Source organism: Pongo abelii, chromosome 17, assembly GCF_028885655.2.
Source record: "Pongo abelii isolate AG06213 chromosome 17, NHGRI_mPonAbe1-v2.0_pri, whole genome shotgun sequence".
NCBI classification, from domain to species: domain Eukaryota; kingdom Metazoa; phylum Chordata; class Mammalia; order Primates; family Hominidae; genus Pongo; species Pongo abelii.
The window spans coordinates 57,470,575-57,494,422 of record NC_072002.2 but is presented as its reverse complement, the minus strand read 5'-3'; the positions used below and the strand labels follow the sequence as shown (position 1 = coordinate 57,494,422).

General features: G+C 36.1%; 1 protein-coding gene across 1 annotated transcript in view; it reads left to right on the top strand.

The window, feature by feature from the left end:
- Positions 1 to 6,814: 6,814 nt before the first annotated feature.
- The window catches only part of RIT2 (Ras like without CAAX 2), a 254,480-nt gene continuing 237,446 nt past the window's right edge, over positions 6,815 to 23,848 (top strand). The window contains exon 1 of the mRNA XM_063717003.1: positions 6,815 to 7,274. Within this exon, the coding sequence (XP_063573073.1) occupies positions 7,172 to 7,274 (103 nt within the window). The 5' untranslated portion in view covers positions 6,815 to 7,171. The remainder of the gene's footprint in view (positions 7,275 to 23,848) is intronic.

Below are 23,848 nucleotides of genomic sequence, written 5' to 3'. Positions count from 1 at the left end.
CCTTCCTTCTTTCTTTCTTTCTCTCTGTCTCTCTGTCTTTCTTTCTTTCTTTTCTTTCTTTCTTTCTTTCTCCCTCCCTTCCTTCCTTTCTTCCTTCCTCCCTCCCTCCCTCCCTCCCTTCCTTCCTTCCTTTTTTCTTTTTTTTTTTTTGGAGTTTTGCTCTTGTTGCCCAGGCTGAAGTGCAATGACGCCATCTGGGCTTACTGAAAACTCCTCCTCCCGGGTTCAAGGAATTCTCGTGCCTCAGCCTCCTGAGTAGCTGGGATTATAGGTGCCCACTACATCCGGCTAATTTTGTATTTTTAGTAGAGAGAGGGTTTCATGTGAACTTTCTAACATCTCATTGTTTGCTATGGTTGGTGTTCCCAGACACTGAGTTTACATCATCTCATTTGAATTTCATAAAAACTACATACGTTAGGTTTCTGTTTTGAAGATGAAGACACTAAAGCTCTGACAGATTAAAATATTTGTTCATTATAATACTGTTAGTAAATTGGTAAGAGAGGTCAGTTCATAATGAGGCTTCATTAATCTAAAATCTGAGTGTTTTTCACTATCACAGGAGATCACACTGGGCAATTTTGTAATGTAGTGAATCTCCCATACTGGGTATTCGAAGCATAGATCAATAGTTATTTATTATGGGGTATTTTCTCAGATGAAAGGCTATACTAACTGTATCTAAGGCATCCTCTAATTTTAATTTTGTATCTCTCAGGAGAAATTAAAGCAATCTCACAAATAACGCTGGTAAAAATGTAATATTGTCTTAACTTTTAAACTAGAAAACAATTATTTTAATGTTAATAGCAGGGTGTTGTGGTAGTATTTGCAGTGGAATATAAAATTATTCAAACACAATATTAAAAAGGTTGGTTACATATTTAGTCTAACATAGTGCCATTTTGTGCACTGAGGTAGTTATAGTAACTCCTTATCCAGAATTTGAACACAATAATATATTCCAATATTTAACAACTCAGATTGATAACTGATGGCATCTACTACAAGATGAAACCATAACAAATAGATTATATCAAAATTATACTGAATAAAATTAAATATTTCTTGGACATTATATTGCAGAATCTTACATGGCCTCAGAGTCATCAATGAAGACATTAATTATAATTGTCATAAACAGATGAAAGTAAAAAATGATTGAAATCTCTGGGCAATAAAATGCAGATGGAAATTTGCAGGATATTTCTCTGAAATTTACCACTATAAAGTAATTTTGTTTTTATAGGGTTTAAATATTCACACCTATAGCTTGCCTATGTTTTGCTATACCCTTAGCCTAATATTATTTCATTTACATTGTAAAAGTCAACTTTGACTGACTGAAGAGAAAAAAATTATAATCAGCAGTATCCATATCAGATATTACTATGAAGTATATTGATAAAAAAAATTCTGAACAATTTTTTTATTTATCATTTACATATCAGAGCCTGGGCCCAAGACCATAAAAAATATACAGTAAAATGGAACAGGGGCTCCTCTCAAATAGATTGTAATTTAGTAAATTACAGAATGCTAAGTGTCAAACTAATGACTAAACAATAATAAATATTATAGAAATTTACCTGAGTTCCAACTCACTGCTATTTGAGAAAGTCAAAAAGGCTTAATGGATAAAAAGTAAACTCAAGCCAGACCTTGATTTTTCTCTAATCAGAAACCTGTGTTATTCGCTGTTCTGCTTCAAAGTTGGTATTTTGCTTTGCTTAAAGAAAAAGGTAAAAACAAACAAACAACAAAATGCAAGCTCTATATGCTGTAATTTAACTCTCTGTGATTCATCTATAATCCAGTTTTGGAATTTGTTCCTATGTTCTTTTGTATCAGTTATGTTTTCAACTTATAATTTACCAAATACATTTTATTTTCTAAACTTTGAACACCCTTGCTTTTGTAATCTCCTTCTTTGGAGATGTACTTTAAGTCCTAGCCCAAGGCAGTCCTCTTTATTGACACCTTACTTTGTCTTCCTACTTGGAGTCAGTCTCCCCTTCTCTCACAAACCTGCCATACTCTGCCCATTTATCTGTTCAATGACTTGCCACATGCTGGCTTATTCCAAGGCCTAGTGGACAGCTGCCTTTTTTCCCCGCACTAGGCTATAATAATTTTGAACTCGTGAACTATATTGTGTTTTCCTTTGTTTTTTTGAAAGGTTGAATACAGTTGTGAAATGAATGAATTTGACAGTGAGCAAATTAATATATGTTTAATAAATGAATACATGTTGAATAAATGCATGCAAGTCACTTAGATTACATTAAGATCATTTTTTCTAATGTAAGCCTTCAGGATGAAAGTATCACAAAAAGAAGTATTCACACTGACTTTGACTTTTACTGAATGTGAGTAGGTCAGTGTGTGGCAAAAAAGTCTGTGCTCTGCTCTTTATTTACAAAATTAGCTCTTTCTTCTTCATGCTTTGGCTTTGATATTTCCAGTTTGTACAATAGTCTTATACTTTATGGTGAGAAAGTGCATGCCAAACATTCATTTATTCAGAGATTATCAACTAAGCTGAGTTGTCTTTTTATTAGGGTATTAATAGTAAATTATACACTTTGAGAGGTTAATTTAATTAACAGCAGCAATACATGGTCACTCAGTTGGTACAATAAATTCCTTCATTTAACAAAAATGTGTTAGTCATCTAGCATATGCCAGGCACTGCACTATTAAATAAAATTTATGAGAGCCCACTGATCTGAACTGAGGCCTTACACTTGGCCCCAGCAGACCAACCCAAAATGGAGTCACTCGTGCTAAATTTTCATGTTACCATACCAAAACCTAAGCTAAACAGCTTTGTAAGATCTGACCTTCCAAGAAACCAGGAGAGAGTTGATAGCCAAATCTTCAAGCAGCCAATTTAAAAACAAAACAAACAAAGAAACAAAAAGCAGGAGATTCACATCAACCAATCAAAAGGGTTTCAGTTAACCTGATCCAGCATGATGAACTCCCTCTGCTTTATCTGGTAAAAGTAACCTGAAGAACTTGATATTATTCAGTCTGCTTTTGCTCTACTCTGTTTTCTTGGTTTTGGTCAATCTGCTTTACAGAAAGTGACTAGACTGCCATGCCCACTGGAGCTTTTGTCTGTTTTGTGGACTGGATGATGCCTGGTTCATGAATTACAAATAAAAGCTAATTAGGTCTTTAAAACTCATTTTATTGAAAATGTTTTTGTGGACACTGAAACATCCTAGAAAGTCAAAGTTAAATACAGACGAGGTCTTAACATTTTAGTGAGGTGGACTACAATGTAAATAAGTCATTGTAAAGAATACAATAAATTAGAATGAAAGGAAAAGTGGCTTTGCAGACAATGGTATGAGAAATTACCTACCAGTAACCAGAAAGGTGAGAAAAGAACTCTCAAACCTCCAAACTTCTCCCCAATATTCCTATCAGAGTGACTAGATGCCTTAGAAGTTTTTAAGGGAGTTTAGAACTGTATCAATATAAATAAAGCAAATATATTGCTTTTGAGGGAATTGCTTGTTAAATTAGCTTCCCCTTTTGTCCTCTGAGAAAGATTGGAATGGTGAGCAGCAGTAGCACACAGAGAGAGGCAAGGTAGAGCTGACTTGGGCCTGCTTAGGGAGTTGAGTGGCTCTGAATGAACACTGAACATCTGCATCTTAATTTAATGGAGACTAGCACTCAAAGGAAATGATGTGCCATCCTAAAATGGCAACTGCCAGGGAAGGGTAGAGGAACTGAATGCAAACTCTGATCATTTAATAATTTTTCCAAGTGCAAAGCTATCTGTTAGGAAGTGATTTTGGTTACTTAGGGACTCTATTCAGTCATCATTTACACAAATAGGAGATATACGACCCCCCCGGCCGATACACGCAAACACACAAAAACACAGACTTTTGGGTATACTGGTCAAAGCAAGGGAGGAGAAATGCATACTCACAAAAGTCACTGAATACAACTGAAAAACAGTAGCATCGGAATGCTTCAAAATTCTGCCATTATCAATCAAAAGTTTTTCTGACCCTTAGTACTTCAGGTGAAGGATCTAGGGTGGAGTACCTTCGAATTTCAAAGAAAAGATAGATAGAGATGGCTTTATATCTAGGAAAGTTTCCCTGCACTTCATGGTTTTTTTTTTTTTCCCCATGTAAATATGAAAAAAAAAAAACCCTACTACTTTTTATAGGAGAAATATGGACAGATACATTAACAAAGCCAATTCACTACCTATATGTCCTTTTCACATCTCACGGTGTCTATTAATATTTGGAAAGGCATTCACTTATTTATCATGAAGGGACATTTCCATGTATTCTTTTCTCTTAATCAACATTAAAATAATATGGTAAATAAAGAACAGAACAAAGGACACAGCTGGCATGACAATTTCTGTGCTTTCTCACCAAATCGGTATGGCTGACATGGAAAACAGAGTAACAGATGGTGGAATAGCTAGAGAGGCACATGATTTGCTCAAGGTCACAAGAATTTCAGCAACACAACTAGAAACAAACAAACAGAAAAAAACCCAGACCTTGAAGCTAAATGCTATTGTTTATATATACCATTTCATTAAGAAATAAAGTTTTAATTAAAGAATTACAGGATAATTATAGTCTCAGTTCTTTATTAAACCCAATCATGGAAATGACAGTTTTGTTGGAAGAAAGGCAGGTAGCTTCCTCTGACTGACTCTGTTGTAGGGAGGGTGAGGGCTACATTGGAACAGGAGACTGGAATAAATGCTTTGTGTCTCTATGTGCCATCTTGAGTTACTGGGTTGCATTTTTAGGCATTTGATATATGAATATGTTTACCACAGGCTTTGTCAAGTTGACACTTTAGGTGGATTTCTCTGATGTCAGTGTATAGGATGAATTGAGCACTGTGAAAAGGAACAAGGGGCAGAGAACTTGTATTCAGGGAGAAAAATTTAAAGAGCTGCTTCAGTTATGGAGGTCAAATACTGGAAGAGGTAAATCTAAAGATAGGACCTGGAGGGTGGTAATGCTCCCTGCAAAGGTAGAGAACACTGTTGACTTTGTTTAGTGAGGATGAGGGTGATGTACTTCTGGACATACTGAGGTTAAGATATAATCAGGGCTTTGATGGAGACAACCCAGAAGCAGTTAGAATAATTTCTGCAGCTGAAAGAAAAAAATGGGTCCAGAATTGCAAACTTGGCAGTTACCTATAGAAAGATGATAAATAGACCTATGACACTGAGTGAATTCACAATCAAAGAGTAAAAAAGATAGAAAAGTGGGAATAGAATAATTGGGCAAAGTTTCATTTAAAACCTGATGGATGATCTGTAAAAGAAAGAGATTACAAATGGGACCCCATCAAAATTTAAAACTGCTGATCTTTGAAAGATACTGTTAAGAAAAACCACACACTAGAGGAAAATATTTGCAGAATATTTATATGATAAAAGACTTACATCCGAAATATATAAAGAATCCTCAAAATGCAATAAGGAAATAAACACCTTGTTATAAAAATAAGCAAAAGACTTGAACAGATACTTTGGCAAAGAAGATATACAGATGGCCAATAAACACATGAAAAGATAATCTTCTCTTCTTGGGCAAGTGTTTGTAAACAGTAGACTGACAGCAAAACAGATTCAAAATAATAACATACTCTTCATATCATATACCTGTGTGGTACATATCACTTGTCAGACACAGTTTTAAGCACTATATAAATATTAGCTCACTTAATGAGTTAACAAAGTAGGGTTTTAATTAACTATTCAGTGATAAAGAAATTGAGGCACAGACAGGTGAAGGAATTTGCCCAAGGTCATATAGCTGGTAAGTGGCTAAGCCCAGATTTGAACACAGGCATTCTGGCTCCAGAGCCTGTGCTCTTGACTGTAACAATTTGAAGCCTCTACAGAAACCAGCAAGTATATATTGAGTGCCTACTCTGTGCACACATTATAGAATTACAAGAAATGGAATAAATATAGTTCCTTTCCTAGTGGAGCTTAAAATCTAGATAGAAAGGTAAGTCTTTGCACACCAAACACTTGTCTGCATCTAATAATGATTCAAGCTTTAGAAAATAGACAATAAACATGTTGAACATCATCATGCTGATTAAAAGACAACATCTTATTATGACAATTAGGAATTATTGAAAACATTCTAGACCCTCTGTAGTTTAGAAGTTCTTTAGAGAAAAACAAAGACCGCAAAGCTTTATAAGAATTCAAACAGGTAATAATAGTTTGGACATTTAAAAATATTCTTCTACAATCTTTTATGTTAGTATAATTGTCAGTAAAAATATTTATCAATTATCTCTTTCATGCTTGATAAACTCCTTGTGATTTAGGTTGTTTCTAATAACTGAATGTAAACAAGCATGAGCCTTGTCCAAATATGACAATGATCTAATTCAATTACCCCCCTATGTTAAACCTGCAACTGTCTAGTGAGCTAAACAATTCCTGTTAGCCGGCTGTTACTTCAGAACACTGAAGATCGATCCTTATGAGCTCTGAGTTACTGTTCTGTTTTGCTTTTGTTTTGCTTTTCCATTTTCCCAGAATGAAAACTGCAATAGAAGAGTGATAAAATGCAAGACTATAAGCAGAAGAAATCCTTATTAATTAACTTTTATTAAAAGAAAATAGCATCTTTGAAGCTGTACCTACAGAAGTCATCCTGTGAGACATAGCAACTCCTGTGAGGTCTCAGATTCACTCCATTCTAGCAGCCCAGCCTGAAAAGGGGTCGAATGTGTGTGTGCCACTAACAACTGTGACTGTGCAGGGGGTACACAGGAAAGAGAAAGGAGAGAGACAGACAGTGGGGAAGGGAAATGGAGAAAGAATCAAATGAGGGAGGAAATAAAAATGAGAGAGAGAGAGAGAGAGAGAGAGAGAGATTGTAGGAGACGTGAAAGAGTGAAGGATCGGAAGGAAGGGTGGGGGATGCAAAAGCCAGATTTTTATTGGAAGCAATTGAAGTGGTTGCTATGAGACCCGCTTGAGCGGAGGACCAGCAGCCAGCCCGACGCTGATGGTTCTTACCTCGTACTAAAACCTTTGCTTTGACACAGTTTTAGAGTTGCTTAATATTCGAGCAAGCACCTGACACGGGTGACTTTCTCCTTCTTTTTTTCCTCCAGTCCCTCGGGTAAGATGGAGGTAGAAAATGAAGCCAGCTGCTCCCCAGGCAGTGCATCAGGCGGGTCCAGAGAGTACAAGGTGGTAATGCTGGGAGCAGGGGGAGTTGGTAAAAGCGGTAAGTTTTCACACCAAATGCTGGGGAAGGAGGGACCTCTATAGAGACAACTCTATAGAGTGAAAGAAAAATGATATTGCTGATGCTGTTAGAGGTGAACTGTGGCAGTTAAACACGGAGTATGGGTCTGGCAGGATGCTCCAAAGTGTCAGGACTGTTAAGCCGATGCTGATGAGTCAGGATAATGCAGACAGCCAGTGATGATCCACAGAACTTTAAAAGGATAATTGTTTTCTTTGATTTCACGCTGGGTGATATTTGCTCTTAGTGTAGAGGTCTTTTTTAATAATAAAAATATGTATGAAATTGTCATGGTATGAGAAAAATGTGCTCCTATTCTCAAAAATCTTCACATAAAGAAAGAAGTGCTATGAATATTCAATTAAACACCGTTACAAACACAGACATATACTCAGGATGATGGGTGTTGATTGTTGTGTTTGTTTCTTTCATTAGAAGGTTCTTTTTCCTCATCTGTAGTCTGACATAGTGTGTGTGGGCTTTGAATACCAAAAGAAAGTTGGTTTTTGAAAGTGGCAGTGATTTATGGAATGATATTCATTGTGAGTCCTGTGCAGGGTGATCAAACTAAACTTTGTGGTCAATTCAAGGAGAAAGCTACACAAATAAATGAAGATGAGGTAATAATAGAGATGAAGAATAGCAAATTTGTTTTGGTACATAAAGAACAGAAGTGTCAGTTGTTGGAATTCTTGAGGAGCCTAAAAGGCCAAATATAAAAAATTTTAAAAAATGGATACATAGTAGTTTTTTTTGGCTGATCAAATGTTAGATAGCTCGGAGCTATGGCTATCACTAGAAAATAAATAAATATAGCTTTTTATATAAATATTAAATATCTCCACTGGGAATACATCTTTGGGAATTCTAAAAGGTAGAAGAAATATTATAGTTAGCATGGACAAAAAGCATCAAAACAAATCAATAGTTTTAGTGTTGACAAAAAAATTAAAAGTTGAAAACTGTATTTTCGGCAGAAGAAACCAAAAAACTAACAACTTTGGTGGATGGGTCCACAAGGGATAGGAAAACTGAACGGTAAAGGAAGAGGAAGGAGACTTTAGTGGACAAAAAAGTTAAAGATAGCAAGAAACATAAAATTCAGCACCCCTACCTCTTCTCCTCACCCTACAAAAGAGAATTCTCATAAAAAATAAAAGAAATAGGTACATCTGGATGTGGTCAGTAGCAAAATGCATATCAAAGTGAAAAAAATTATTCATCTCTTCTAGAGAGGCAAAAATGTGAAAGAAAAGCTTTCCAATTGTGAATAAATGAGGAATTTTTAAAAAGATTTCTCCTCTAAAGATAATGATTTGAGAAGGAAGGAATCAAAATAGGTTATGATTTAAGGAAGGAGGAAGGGATGGAGGAAGGATAGAGACAACATGATCTATATAAAATGAAGTCATACTTTACAAGAATCCAGTCAGATACAGTGAGGAAGAAAGAAATAAACAATGTGAGAATAAAATACTGAAGAAGAGAGAAAAACAGATTTAAAAAAAACAGGCAAAAGGCCAATCCACATTAAATGCCACCAGCAGCTTGTGAGGTCAGGAAGATGCTGAAATTGTCGCAATAATGTGCCTCCGTATTGCTTTTGTTTGCTGGTTAGGTATCTGCTTTTAGGAGCTTGAGGGATGTGGGGATAGAGTGACTGATTTTTAGCCTACTTCAATTTATTCCACGGAAATGAAACTTGGAGAGAAGAGATTTTGGACAGGAACATCCTTCAGCAACACACTTTTCTTGTGATATTGCTGATATTATAGTGGTGATATTTTATCTTCTATTTTGATCTCTCCCAAGTATTATTTGTGCTGACTGATCATTGTTACTGTTCCAATGACTATGGATTTTCAACGTGACACATGGCCCACAGAGTGGCCTGGCTTGCTCTCATTTTTGCTTTGTACAATAGAAGCCAATTCATAATTAAGTACTTGAACAAAACTTTTCCAGTGAGATGAAAAGACAGGAATGACCAACTCATTCTCAGAGAAAGAAAAGGATAAAGAGTGTAAACAGCTCAGTTGTATTGATTATATATAAATGGCAACCTTGGCTACTACACCAGAGAATATTTCTCATACTACAATTTCACACCTGGAAAATGCTGTCCTTATGACTAAATGTTTGAAATCACAGTGCTAAAATCATCTGGTCCTTGGACTTTCCCCCTGTGACTTACCTGATGTTCTTCTATCAGCATATAAACATTCAAGCACTGATTCTCAATATTAACCTTCTGTTGAAGGTTAAAATATTTGCTTTCAAATGAGCTAAAAATATACATGATTTATTTTATTTCATTTGAGCCTAGGCTGGGGTGCGGTGGCATGATCATGGCTCTAAATACACGCTTTAAAACCTACTTTTCATATCAAAGACTTAGACCAATAGAGGTATATGAAGGGATTATATAACCCCACTACCCTGGGTTGTGTGAAGAGATTTCCAGAGGAGATCTGCTCTTCTGAAGAAACTAAAGAAGATGCATCAAGCTACCATCTGTTTCCAATTCTGAGAGTCAAGTCCAAGTCAGCCTTAAACATGGATTAAAAACTCAATTTATGGTGACTATAATTTTTAAAATCTTGGAGATTTTCTATGTATATTAATATTTATTCTTTTTTCTTTTTCTTTTTGCAGAGATGGGCTCTCACTATGTTGCCTAGGTTGGTCTCAAACTTCTGGCCTCAAGCAATGCTCCTGCCTCAGCCCTGCAAAGTGCTGGGATTATAGGCATGAGGCATTGTGCCTGGCCTGAGACATGTTTTTATCCATGTTTTACCAAAATATTTTTTAATAGAAACTTTTAAAAGAATTTGCAACTTTACTGAAATAAGAATTCCCACAAGATTTAAAATATGTCAGTTAATGAATGTACTTTATGTGAGGAATTTTAAACCACAAGTAATCAATAAAGTTTACTGAGCACGAATTATGCACAGTCCTATACTAGTTACTATGAAGGACATAAACATTTATGAAGCCCCCATTGCATGGCAGGCATGGGCTACATGTATTTCATGCTTATACTCAGTCCTAACCACAGTCAGAGTCAGTATTTCTATTTCACAGATGAAAAAACAGAGGTCAGAAAAATAACTTGTGCCTGGTCATGGGAGTAATAATTTAGAGTTCTGTGATGTTTTATCTAACTCTACTACATTATGTTTAATGCTCTGAGAAGAACAAAGAGTTGCATCACTCGCTATTAAGAAGAAAACAGATCCATTGATAATGCATTTCCTAGGTCTTGAATGTTATATTTAGAAGAGATCTTAACCATCTAGGCTATCACTTTGATTTATACATCTATGCCTCTTTAATCTTTAACCTAATTGAACACTGTGCATAATACTTCTGTATAAATATATAATATTTATATTTATATTTATATTTTTATAATTATATGTAATATTGTCCAAGAATGTTACTAACTGCAGAGAAAACAGGGATACACAAGAATTATTTGGACAATGGCCAAACTGAGGCATTGAGAGGCGAAGAGACCTGCAAAGGTCATTTATACAGCAGTGGCAGAGTCAGATCCAGAATTCAGTCCTTCTGACACCATTGAAGCTGCTTTTCCATCACCCCCCAATTCTTACACAGAGTAAGCTGAATCAAAACTGCACCATACAAAGTAACAGATATGTATACAAAGTAGCAGACGTTTAGGAGGAACAAGTATAGAGATCTAATGTATAGGATGAGGACTATAGGTAATAATATTTTATTTGGGGTTTTTGCTAAATTAGTAGATTTTTTAATGTTTATTTGTACATAGTAAGTGTATATATTTTATACATGTATATATTTATGGAGTACATGAGATATTTGGATACAGGCATACAGTGTATAATAATCACATCAGGGTATGGTATATCCATCACCTCAAACATTCATCATTTCTTTGTGTTATAAATCTTCCATTATACTTTTATGTTATTTTAAAATGTACAATAACTTATTCAAGACAATAATGACCCTGTTGTTCTATCAAATGTTAGATCTTATTCATTCCATCTAACCACAATTTTGTACCCATTAACCATCTCCACTCCCTCTTCCTACTACCGTTTCCAGCCTCTGGTAGCCATCGTTCTACTATTTCCATGAATTAAATTGTTTTAATTTTTAACTTCCACAAATGAATGAGACCATGCAAAGTTTGTCTTTCTGTGTCTGGCTTATTTCACTTAACACAATGATCTCCATTTCCATGCATGCTGTTGCAAATGACTGGATCTCATTCTTTCACATAGCTGAATAGTATTCCATTGTGTATATATACCACATTTCTTTTATTCATTCTTCTGTTGATGGACACTTAAGTTGCTTCCAAATCTTGGCTATTGTTACTAGTGCTGCATAAATTAGTAGATTTTAGGTTCTGTTACTGCCACCCCCTATAAAAAGTAGCTATGTGAAATGATGGATATGCTAATTTGTTTTCCTATAGTAAATATTTTACTATCTATGTGTATCCCACAACGTCATATTGTATACCTTAAATATACACAATAAAGTTTATTTTAGAAATAAGACTCATGATGAGAGAACTACTTAAGAAACAACACACATATATATATACACACACACACACACATTCAGTGAAATAACATTAAATGGCAGTAGAATAGAAACTTATATTACAAACTGTGATTACAACTAAAACCAAAAGAAAACAACAAAAAAGACAAATTATCCAATAAAGTTCAGTATGTTAGGCATCTTCTTTTAGCCTTCTATCTCATTTTGTTCCACTGCCCGCCACTCACCTACCCTAAAAAAATAAAAATAAAAATAATCTCATGGTTACAGTTTTAAAGTTTTATGGAGCCTAAACAATCCTTATAACAGTTTTAAATATTGACCTTTGTCACTGTGGTTTGAAACAGCAAGGCCGTTCCTCAATGTCAGAACATGATGAAATATTGCCTTCCTTGGCTTCACATCTGGTTCTCCAAGTTCAGAATCAAATTTATTCAACAGATTTTAATAAAAATAATATCTTATTTTCTAGGTATTTTGAAAAATATCTGCATTTGGGATTTATGCTAAGTTAGTAGGTTTTAATTTTACTGATTTTTTTTTATTTTTATGGGTACATAGTAAGTACATATATATATATATGGAGTACAGGAAATATATTTGTATACAGGCATATGCTTAACATAATGATAATGTTTTAAGATTTAAAGAACTTAAGATTCATAATGATCATATTTTGCAAAATAAGATATTATTGCATAAAATTGGGGTAAAAATTACATTTTACCTATTCTGATTATGATTTATTTGATCATAAAATAAGAAGGCAAGTAGGAGAGGTATCTAAGCACAGAACTATCAAGAGATTTGTCTAGTAGGAAAGTCAGAAAATAAGGACTGGACATGAACGCAGGCTTTCTACATCTAAATTGTTTTTCTATCAAATTGTATGGGAAAAGCAGAAAAAGATTCCCAATGTCAGATGAGAACTTTATGTCCTTCTCTGGTCCCTAGGACACATCTTGGAATTATTTGGTGAAATGTTGTCTTAACATACATCTTCAGGTATGAAATATGTATGAAACACTATGCAAGTCATTGAGAAGGGAGGGGGTGTTATTCATAACCATGATTTCAGGTGATTCCTGACCTCTGGGAGTGTACCATCTCACGGTGGAAAATCTGCTGTAATTTGTAATACAAAACAATAAGTTTATATTAGGCTTCTAATGTAAGAGTTTCGGAAACTCAGTATAAGGGGTGGCTATAAGAGATGGGAAAGATGAGAAGAAATCACAGCATAGATGGTAAATTATGTCTTAAAGGATGAGGAGGATTTTTCTGATGCTGAAGAAGAAAAGTATGGGGAGATCCAAGGAAGAGAATTGAACATAAACAGTGTATACAGGGGCACGAAGGGATGTGAAGGCTTATAATTTTTAATGGCAGCATCTTGATAACTTAGTGTCTCTAAGGGGTAGTTGAAAAAATATCTTTTTAGAGTTGCTCAATAGATGCTTTAGTTAATTGTGAAAAAGTTACACAACACAAATAAACTGAAAACACAAAAAGGATTAGGGCACTCAAAATTTATTAGAATGTTTCCATTATGAATTCTTTGTAAAGAAAAAACTCATTTGTAAAATAAACAAACATATTCTCTCCCGCGGCCATTTGCAGTTTGTCGCCTCTGTAAATTCAGTTTCATGTAGCAGGATTTTATAAAGAGAAAGCGGTAACAATCTCTCTGAGGTAAGTGGAAAGCAGCACACAACCAATTCCTTCCACCTCAGTGAATTAGGAAAGCAGGTAGGAAGTTGAGTCTTTATCTGATGAATTAAATCAAGGCAAACAACCAAGTGCATCATTCATGTCCCAGAGCCTCTGTGTTTTACTTCATTAGCAGAACTTTGAGTCTGACAAAGCTGAACAATTGTCACATGGTGGCCATGCGTTATCCTAACCCTGTGGACTGTAAGGCAAAAGAAACAAAATAAACAAGGGGAAAGTAAAAAGATTTTAAGATTGCTGGGCCTTCTGTTCTCACCCTTAACTGTTACCACCTCAGTTGTACTGCAGACCATCACTCACTGCAATACTGTCAGGAAGCATTAGCCAAGAGGTCCAAATAAGGCTCAGTAAAAGAGTAAATTGGTATCTACTCACTCAAATAATGATTGAAAACAGAATTCAGGCGAAAGGCTTTGATTGACAACATCTCCAAGATTATATGCACTCTGTAGATTTTAAATTGATGAAAGAGATTTTCTACAGCTCTGCATGAGTACTATATGATATGTCTGCCCCATCTATGACCGGAGATGAACGAGCATGTAATGATCCCTCAATGAGCCCACATGTTGCTGAGCTCTTTACGTTCACACATTTGCTTTGGTGTTCTGCTGGCTGACGGTCTGTAACATTCCCCTGCCTTACTATACCCCTCGCCCTGCCTTGATCTTGTGAGGAAGGCATTACTGTCTGCATTTTATAAATGAGAAAACTGAGGTACACACACACACACACATAATATGGCCCAAGGCACATAGATATTAAATGATGAACCTAATGTGCCTACATATGGATGTCTAAGTTCGATGTTTACATTATTTTTATTTTCTCACCTGAAAGTTTTTATTTTTCGAAGACATGATACAGTGAACCCGAGTTCTAACTTCAGCTACATTTTTTTTTTTTTTTTTTTTTTTTGAGACGGAGTCTTGTTCTGTCACCCAGGCTGGAGTACACTGGTGCAATCTCGGCTCACTGCAAGCTCCGCCTCCTGGGTTCATGCCATTATCCTGCCTCAGCCTCCCCGAGTAACTGGGACTACAGGCACCCGCCACCACACTCGGTTAATTTTATTTTTTATTTTTTTGTATTTTTAGTAGAGACGGGGTTTCACCGTGTTAGCCACGATGGTCTCGATCTCCTGACCTCGTGATCCACCCGCCTCGGTCTTCCAAAGTGCTGGGATTACAGGCGTGAGCCACTGCACCTGGCCACATTTTCATACATGTATTTTAAACGTCACACAAAATCATCTATATGAAAATATTTTAATATTTTTAATTTTCTACACAAACAATGGAGAGTGCTACCCTCATTAGATGGAGTAGTGGGTGGCATGAGGAGCTCTGACTAAACATTTTAGCATGGAGGTGCCGAAGACTGGTTTGTTCTTGTCTATTCAGAGACCCCTGGTGGCCTCAGCCACATAGAGAGAAGGTAACAATTCCTTTCAACTTGAGAAAACCAAGTAGCCCAGTAATTATAGGAATTTATTGAAACCTGGGATCATGCTAACAAAGAAAGTAAACAGTGTGCTGAGTAAACCATACAGATTTTTGAAATTAGGTGCTGATTTACTTAGGGAAGCATATTTTCTTTAAACATATACATTTTGGAATAATAGAAACTGACAAAAGAGTGTTTGTGTGTGCGTATGCGCGCGCATGCACGCACGCACACCTAGACCTGTGAAAAGCCCACAGATATGACCAAGAATTAGACACAGCCTCTGCCCTGTCCACCAGGGTAACAAACAAGATGTATAAACAGACTTGTGAGACAATGATAGAGATGTATGGGAGGTATTTTGGAAGCAATGAGAACTATGGCTTAGGAAGTTAAAATGACCTACCATACATTGTTCAGCTGTTCATCTGTAGCATTGGGACCAGAGTCTCCTGACTTTCTAGAGCATGAATTTTTCCAATAGGCCATGCTGACTCCCATAAACCAGCATAAAATCTCACTGGAGATCAACCTGCTGCCTATGACTTATTATTTCTGTGCCTGTGTGTGTTTGCAGTGTGGTGGGATTGCGACTGTACACACTGACAGACGGTGGTCCTCTGTACTGCTTACATACATGCAAGGTGCACTCTTATCAATGAATCTGGCTATTTGCAAAGCCCATCAATGATATCTACTCAATCACTTGGGCTTTCCTCATAAATACCCTTTCTGGTGACCCTGACCAAACAGTGCTATCTGTCCTTCTCATTGCTCAGCAGGGACCAGCTAAGTGCCATTGCTAGTCACTCTGCCAGACCATCATTTCTGCCCTTTCTGCCTACTATAATTCTACTTCAGCTAACACCACAGATTCAGCATGAGAGTATTGATAGTTCTGGTCCCCATATACTCCAAGCACTTCAGCATCCTGCTGTATTGGGCAGATAGAAACCTGATTCTCGCTAAAGTATGCGTGAAGGATGTAAAGCCGAAGGGGGAGTGGGGGATTGGGGCCTCCCTGGAGATGTTGCATTGAAAAGGAAATCAGAGAGAAAACTATATTTGCAGTCCCAGGAAAAAATATTTAATTGAACTGAAATGAGATGGTGTAGATAATTTGTGGTCTTACGATGGAACACCAAATAAAGATTTTCAACTATTATAGTTAGAGAAGTTGTGGTGGTGGTGGATGAGGGAAGTTCTTTATCAGAAGATTTCTTGTATATGTGAAAGTCAATGTTTGGGTAGTCACTTATTGAATGAATCAGAAGTCCTTAGACACTTTACCAGTTCACAGTTCCTCTTAATATGCTTTAAAATGAGCAACAAAGTGTGTGTTTGTGTTCATAAATCTGTGTGCATTCACAAAAGAGGAATGTTTCTTTTTTTGTCCAAACTATTATTCTTTCAATTTCTTCCTGCAATGAATGGCAAAATAAAAGCAAACACTTCTGAGTTTTGCATATACCTGACCCTGTTCAAAATGCACTAAATATGTTAATTTATTAAGTCTCACTAAACCCAGCAGTGTGGGTGTGGTTAGTATCTCTAATTAATAAATGAGAACAGTAAAGCTTGAAGATGGTGAGTGATTCACTCAGGAACCCAGAGCCTGAGGTGACTATGCAGAACTCAACCACTGCCAGAGCTGAGGCCCTTAACCACTGTCCACTGTACTCCTTACCATGCATTATTTTGATCAACCTTCAATCTGTAGAAGGAAGCCCCACCATAGAAGTGATGACAGAATAATGTGAACTGGGGGTTTGGGTAACCTAGGAAATCCATATTTGTCTTTTCTCATCTGTAAAATGGGGATGACAATAATAACTACTGTAACAGTTCATACTCAGAATATTAATGACATAGCCTGGCACAAACTGTGGGACAATGTTTATAACATAAATGGATAGCTATGTTTTTATTTATTTACCCTTAACAACACTTGACATTGCACAGGTCACTAAAGCTCTTTGAGTCTCCCTTTTCCTCATTAAGGGCTTTTTTTTTTTTCTGTGTCTTTTATTTATTTATTTATTTATTTATTATTATTATACTTTAGGTTTTAGGGTACATGTGCGCAATGTGCAGGTTAGTTACATATGTATACATGTGCCATGCTGGTGCGCTGCACCCACTAACTCCTCATCTAGCATTAGGTATATCTCCCAATGCTATCCCTCCCCCCTCCCCCACCCCACAACAGTCCCCAGAGTATGATGTTCCCCTTCCTGTGTCCATGTGTTCTCATTGTTCAATTCCCACCTATAAGTGAGAATATGCGGTGTTTGGTTTTTTGTTATTAAGGGCTTTAATTAAAATATCCTCAGAGAATTGCTGGGTAGGTGACATTGGAAAATATTTAAAAAAAACTATAGATTATATTGCCCAATATTACACCTTCATTAAAACCGCTCATTCCCTCTCTCCCTCCTTTCCTTCCTTCCTTCCTTCCTTCTTTCCTCCCTCCCTCCCTTCCTTCCTTCTTTCCTCCCTCCCTCCCTCCCTTTCTTCCTTCCTTCCATCCTTCCTCCCTTCCTTTTTTTTGTCCTTCCTTCCATGCCTCCACCTAAGGCAGTTTACCTCTGTAACGTAGGGAAGAGGAGTGACACATATTTCAGATAGGTCCTAGGAAAATACAATTTGGGTTGAATATTGTAAAACTGCCATTGTGTATGCACCTGCTCTATTCCTGTTCTTGCTCTCTAGATCCTTATATTGATTAGTTTCTGCTTTGGTCTCTTGAGTGGTAATTTCAGTGACAGTAATAAAAGTAGTTTACTAGTTACCTTACTAAACAATCCCTTTATTCATCCTAATTGACTCATACCACACACAAACACACACACACACACACACACACAGCACACTGCCTGTTAGAGAAAGGACTGGAGGACAATCGCCTGTTACAATAGCCCACAAAGGGCCTGATTAGAGGGGCTATGGCTTTTAACAGAGCATGCCTGTGCTTAAATCCAGACTGAAATTAATTTTTCCAATATGTGTATTGTTTTAATAAATTTTGAGTAATATGACATGTCTTCCATTCTCCATAGTTGCAACATTGGACATTTAAAGGGAAAGAGTCATATTTAATGGTTGCAGGAAAAGCTAATAATAAGCTACATGGATACAGATTTTTGTTTAATTGAAGAAATCAGGCTCTTTATTTGGTAGCAAAAGGTCACATCTTTTATTTGAAATTGTGAAAACTTTAGCTAATTGGTTCCTGCCTATTATATTTATTTATTTATTTACTGTTTAGAAATATTTCTTACTTTATTCCAATATCATTATCTTAGGACTGAAATCAGTGGAAAAACATTAGGGATTTTATATGGGCAAATTCGGAGTAACAGAAGTCTGGAACACTTCAGCATCTTTTTTTTATCCCTTTCATTTTTAGTTGACAGGTAATAATCATATGTATTTATGTGTTATTTTCATAGGTGTATACAATGTGTAATGATCAAATAATGGTAATTAGGATATCTATCACCTCAAACATTTATTACTTCTTTGTGCTGTGAACATTAAAGTCCTCTCTAACTTTTTGAAAATACACAATAAATTATAGCCAACCACATTCATTATATAGCGCAGTGGAACACCAGAACTCATTCCTCCCATCTAGCTGTGATTTTGTATCTGTTAACCAAACTCTCCCCATCCTACCCTCCCTCTCTCTTCCCAGCCTCTAATGACCACAGTTCTACTTCTATATCAACTTTTTTAGATTTCATTTACAAGTGAGAACTTTTGGTATTTATCTTTCTATGCCTGATTTAGTTTACTTAACGTAATGTCCTCCAGGTTCATCCATGTTGTGGCAAATGACAGGATTTCATTCTTTTTTCATGTCTGAATAGCATTCCATTGTGTATGTATATGACATTTCCTTTATCCATTTATCTGCTGATGGGCATTCAGATGTATTCCGTATCTCGGTTATTGTGCATAGTGGTGCAATAAACTTGGGGGTGTAGATATCCTTTTGGTATACTGACTCTCTTTTCTTTAGATAAATACCCAGTAGTGGGATTTCTTCTATCATCTTTTAAACCCCCATATCCCACTCTTACTTGCTCTTCATACCACTTCATACCACCGTCCTGAAATACCATTTTGATTCTTCTCCTCCTTGAACAACTAAGATATCTTACTTTATTCCAACACCATCATTTTAGAATTGAAATAGACCCAGACATGTCCTTCCATCACTGTCATCTACCTTCTAGACAAACTATTTTACTTTTTGTTCCCCAATCACAAAGTTATTTTAAAATAAGCTCTCTCCTCCTTTCCCTCAATTTGTTCAATTTGATCTGTTCTTTCAGATTCTGCACAAGTACTTCTTGCTCTTTAATATCTTCCCTGTCTACTCCAGTCTAATATCTTCTCTCTTCTTTATAACACTTAAAATTCTTTCTGATTATTATCCCTTCCAATAACTATTTACAATTACACAGTTTCTTTGAGCATCTGGCTTGTGGTCTTAAGATGTTATTTAAAGTTTGAATTTGTATTTAATTTGTTATCTCTTTACATTTAATTTTCCTGTTTTAATAGCAAATTCATGAAGAGTAGGAAATAGATTTTATATTGTCTTTCTTTTCCCATGATACTTATGGGAGTAAATCTTCAAAAATATTTGTAAACATAATACCCTTTTTCATCTTTGAGGAAATTCAGAGAGTAAGACACCAGGCATATGTAGTAAAATAAAACTAAGCAATATTCTAAAAGTTCACAATAGAGCCATGAATAATAGAGAAAGAAACTGGTACCAAGAGAGAAGTGGCAGGTATGTGAGTACAGGGTAAGGGTGTGGCTTGGGAACAACCTAGACTCAGGCCAGCATTAACAATCTTTGGTGACAATGGATTTGAAGACCAATAAGCCTACCCAGTGTTTAGGATGTTCAGAAACACAAATGGACCACAGGAAGTTTGTCCATTAAAACATGGCAGATAGTCACAAACAATTAAGATATAAATGCTGAGTTAAGGGCAGGGTGCGGTGGCTCACGTCCATAATCCCAGCGCTTTGGGAGGCCGAGGTGGGCGGATCACTTGAGGCCAGGAGTCCGAGACCAGCCTGGCCAACATGGTGAAACCCCATCTCTACTAAAAATACAAAAATTAGCCGGCTCTGGTGGTGTACTCCTGTAGTCCCAGCTACTCAGGAAGCTGAGGCATGAGAATCGCTTGAACCCGGGAGGCAAATGTTGGAGTGAGCCGAGATCATGCCACTGCACACCAGCCTGGGCAACAGAGCGAGACTTTGTCTCCAAAGAGAAAAATAATAAATAAATAAATGCTGAATTAAAAATAACTGAGCATGCACCAGCAGACAGAATCAGAAGCAGTGTACACATTCCTTGAAAGCAGAAGATTAGGACAGCTGACATATGAAACAATGAAAACTCATGTTTTATTTCCCAAACCTTTTCCCACCGCACACCAGAACTGTGGACTACTCTCCGGGGGGGGGCAAAAAAAAGGTTTCCTGAGAGTTGGAGTGAGGAGGAGAAAAGAAAGTATTTTATACAATGTTATGAGAAGATCTCAGCAAATAAGACTTCAGAGCATTGTTTACCCCCATGGTTCTAAGTTCAGAATGTTTACTAACATAACAAAGAACAATTGTTTCTTGGTCAACACTAAGAAAAACTGAGGTAGATTGTAGTTGCAACACTGAATTCTGAATTAGCCACACGTTTCTACATATGTTTCCTGGGAGGGTAAAAATCATTCTGCATAAGATTTAATTTAATTTTGATAAGAGGAAATCCCAAGAGAAGACCATAGAATCTCGAATACGAATAGATTCAAATCAAAACATCACTTCTCCCTGATGTCAGGAAGCTGTAAAATCAAGAAGGCAAAACTTATTTCATAGGCAAAGTTGTTGCCATTATTAGAAAACAAACAAAACAACAACAAAATGAAAAGCAAATAAACATACAGAAAACAACTTTACTCTCTAGGATTAAAGTTTTTCCTTCCTATTTTGTCTACTTTTTGTTTAGCTAGCTACTCACTCTTTTCTACTTGCTTTGTCTTAATCAACGAGCTTAAATGATCTAGTATCAGCTTTCACACTTTCTTTAGAGCCACCCCACAAAAGCCTTTAATATTTTTTCTGCCCTTAAAAAATTTGCCTTCTACTTCATCACAGAAAAGCAAATTGAAAACATTTTTACCTAAAATACTTTGGTATGACAAGGATACAAGTGGTCTGCCACTCTTAGCTTATTTATATATTTTCTGAATGTAATTCTGAGACAGCCCGGCATGTTTGAAACAGCATGGACTTTGAAGAGGGACAGGCATGCACTGAAATTCAGTTCTCCCACTAATAAATCAAGTGACTTTGCTGATTCTTCCTCTTCTTCTAGATCTCTTATTGTTGCAGGACACAGGGCTCCTTCTCATTTTAATTTCCTATGGTATTTTATCCAGTCACATGGCTTCAATATAATTTATATACCTTTATGTCTTTGTATTAAATTTTTATCTAGATTACATTTATATCTAAATTTATGTCTGGATAATTAGACATAATTAAAATGACAAAAATTTAAAAAGACTACAATGCTAACCAAAAGGTAGGGTATAATGAGAGTATGAATTCATACAGCCACCATACAAAATAATTAGACACTTGGTACCAAGATGAAGAAATATGTAACTTGATCAGATGATTTAGCAGTTCTACTCCTAGCTATATATACTCAATAGAAATTCACATATGTATGAACAAAGAGGCATGGTCAGAATGTTTACAGTGGCATTATTCCTAATAGTCCTCAATTAAAAGTCTACATGTTCATTACTATGAGTGAATCGTGTTAGAATTTATATATATATAACACACACATACATTGTACATAGACAGAAAATATATATATGTGCATATATTTTTGTGTGAATACAAACACACACACATATATGTCTGTGCATGTGTGTGTATATACATACATACACACACAAAAGGAAAAGATCACCTACATAGTCTCTTTTCAAGGGAGGGAGAAGGCAGTGATTGGGAGAGGCACTGGGGGATTTTGAGGTCCAGAAATGCAGACTAAAATTCCCCAAAACTAAACCACTGATCTTCTTTTCAAACTTGTTTACCCCCAGCCTCCCTCATATCAACTGATAGCAACTCCATCTTTGCAATTGCGCAGGTCCAAAACATTGGCCTGATGCTTTACTCCTCTCTTTCCTTCACACTTCTACAACCAATTCATAAGTAATTTCCTTGGTTTTGTCTTCTATGTATATCCAGAGTTGTCCTTTTTTCAAAACTGAATTGTGAATTGAATTCTAACTTACCATCCTCTTTTGCCTGTATCTATTGTTTTGCACTAACCCTTCTCCATGTTTCAATTGTCTCCTACAATTTATTAACACAGCAGCTAGCGTGGTCCTTTTAAGCTGCAAGTCAGATTTGTCATTACTGTGCTTTAAACTCTACCATGGCTCTTGTTTCACTCACAGCACTTTTAACAGCCGATGTCACTTCTGTGATCTCATGTCCTACTAACCTCCCTCTTGTTCTCTCTACTTCAGAAATATCAGCTTCCATGCTGTTCCTAAAATATGCCAGACAGGCACACTTCCCTTTTAGGGTCTTTGTGTTAGCTTTTTCCTCTGCCTGGGATACTTTTCTCCAGATATCTGCTTGGCTTACTCTATCTTTTTCAAGCATCTCTATCCTATTGTCGCATCAATGGACCTGTCCGCACCAGCCTATTCTATTGAAAAACCTCACCTTCCTACCACATCCAAATCTCCCTTTCTTTGGTACACTTTTTTCTTTCTATAGCACCTATTGCTTTCCAATGTAATAACTGATTATGTTACTAGTTATTGTTGGCCTTCCCCAACACTAGAGTATCTGTTTTATTCTCCCAACTGCCTAGTGAATAAATGAAACAAAGTTACCTAAACTTGTGAAGCTTCAATGTATTAATCTCTAAAGTATGGAAAATAATACCAGCCTTGCCAGTGGGTTGTGAGATTCAGGGCTGTAGCAGTAGAGATGATAAGTGATAAGACTCTAGTTATATTTTGAAAGAAATGCCAAAAGCATTTAGTGATTGATAGGAGAGTGTTGTGGGCCTAAGCCAAAAATGATTTTGCCATCAATTGAAATGGATTATTCTATGCAAATTTGTCAGGAAAAAACCCTGCAAGATTGTTATTTTAATGTTATGCAGCAAAAGAGGGCATACATGGCTCTTGATATTATAGAGGGACAAAATACACAAATACACATGTGTTTATGATCTTCTGATGCTTATACTCCCATTGAGTCTAAGACTTTTTGAAACAGAACCTATGCTGTAGGGGAAATATGAAGATTAAATGTAATAATCCAAATAAACAAGTGTCATCTGTATATAGGTCTTTGATAAATGTCTGAAGTTATTATTTTTTATTATATTAACAAAAAGACTGATAGTTTATATTAATAAAATGACTGACAGTTAAGGTGAGGAAGAAATATATTAATATATATATAAGATTAAAAATGCAAACTTACATTACTTAATGTAATGTTCATTTCTAAATGAAAGGGGATTAAATAAAAACTTGTTTATAGATCATTATAACCTTGGAAATCACACTCTATCAAGGAGGTTTAAACTGAATCACTCATTCATTTAATATGCAGTATAGATGTATTGAGTTCTGTAGCTTTCCAGCCATCATTCTGGATGCTAGAGTCATAGAACTAGCCCGAGCCCACACCTTCAGAAAGGCAAAGAGAGACAAATGATAAGGAAATTACAATTA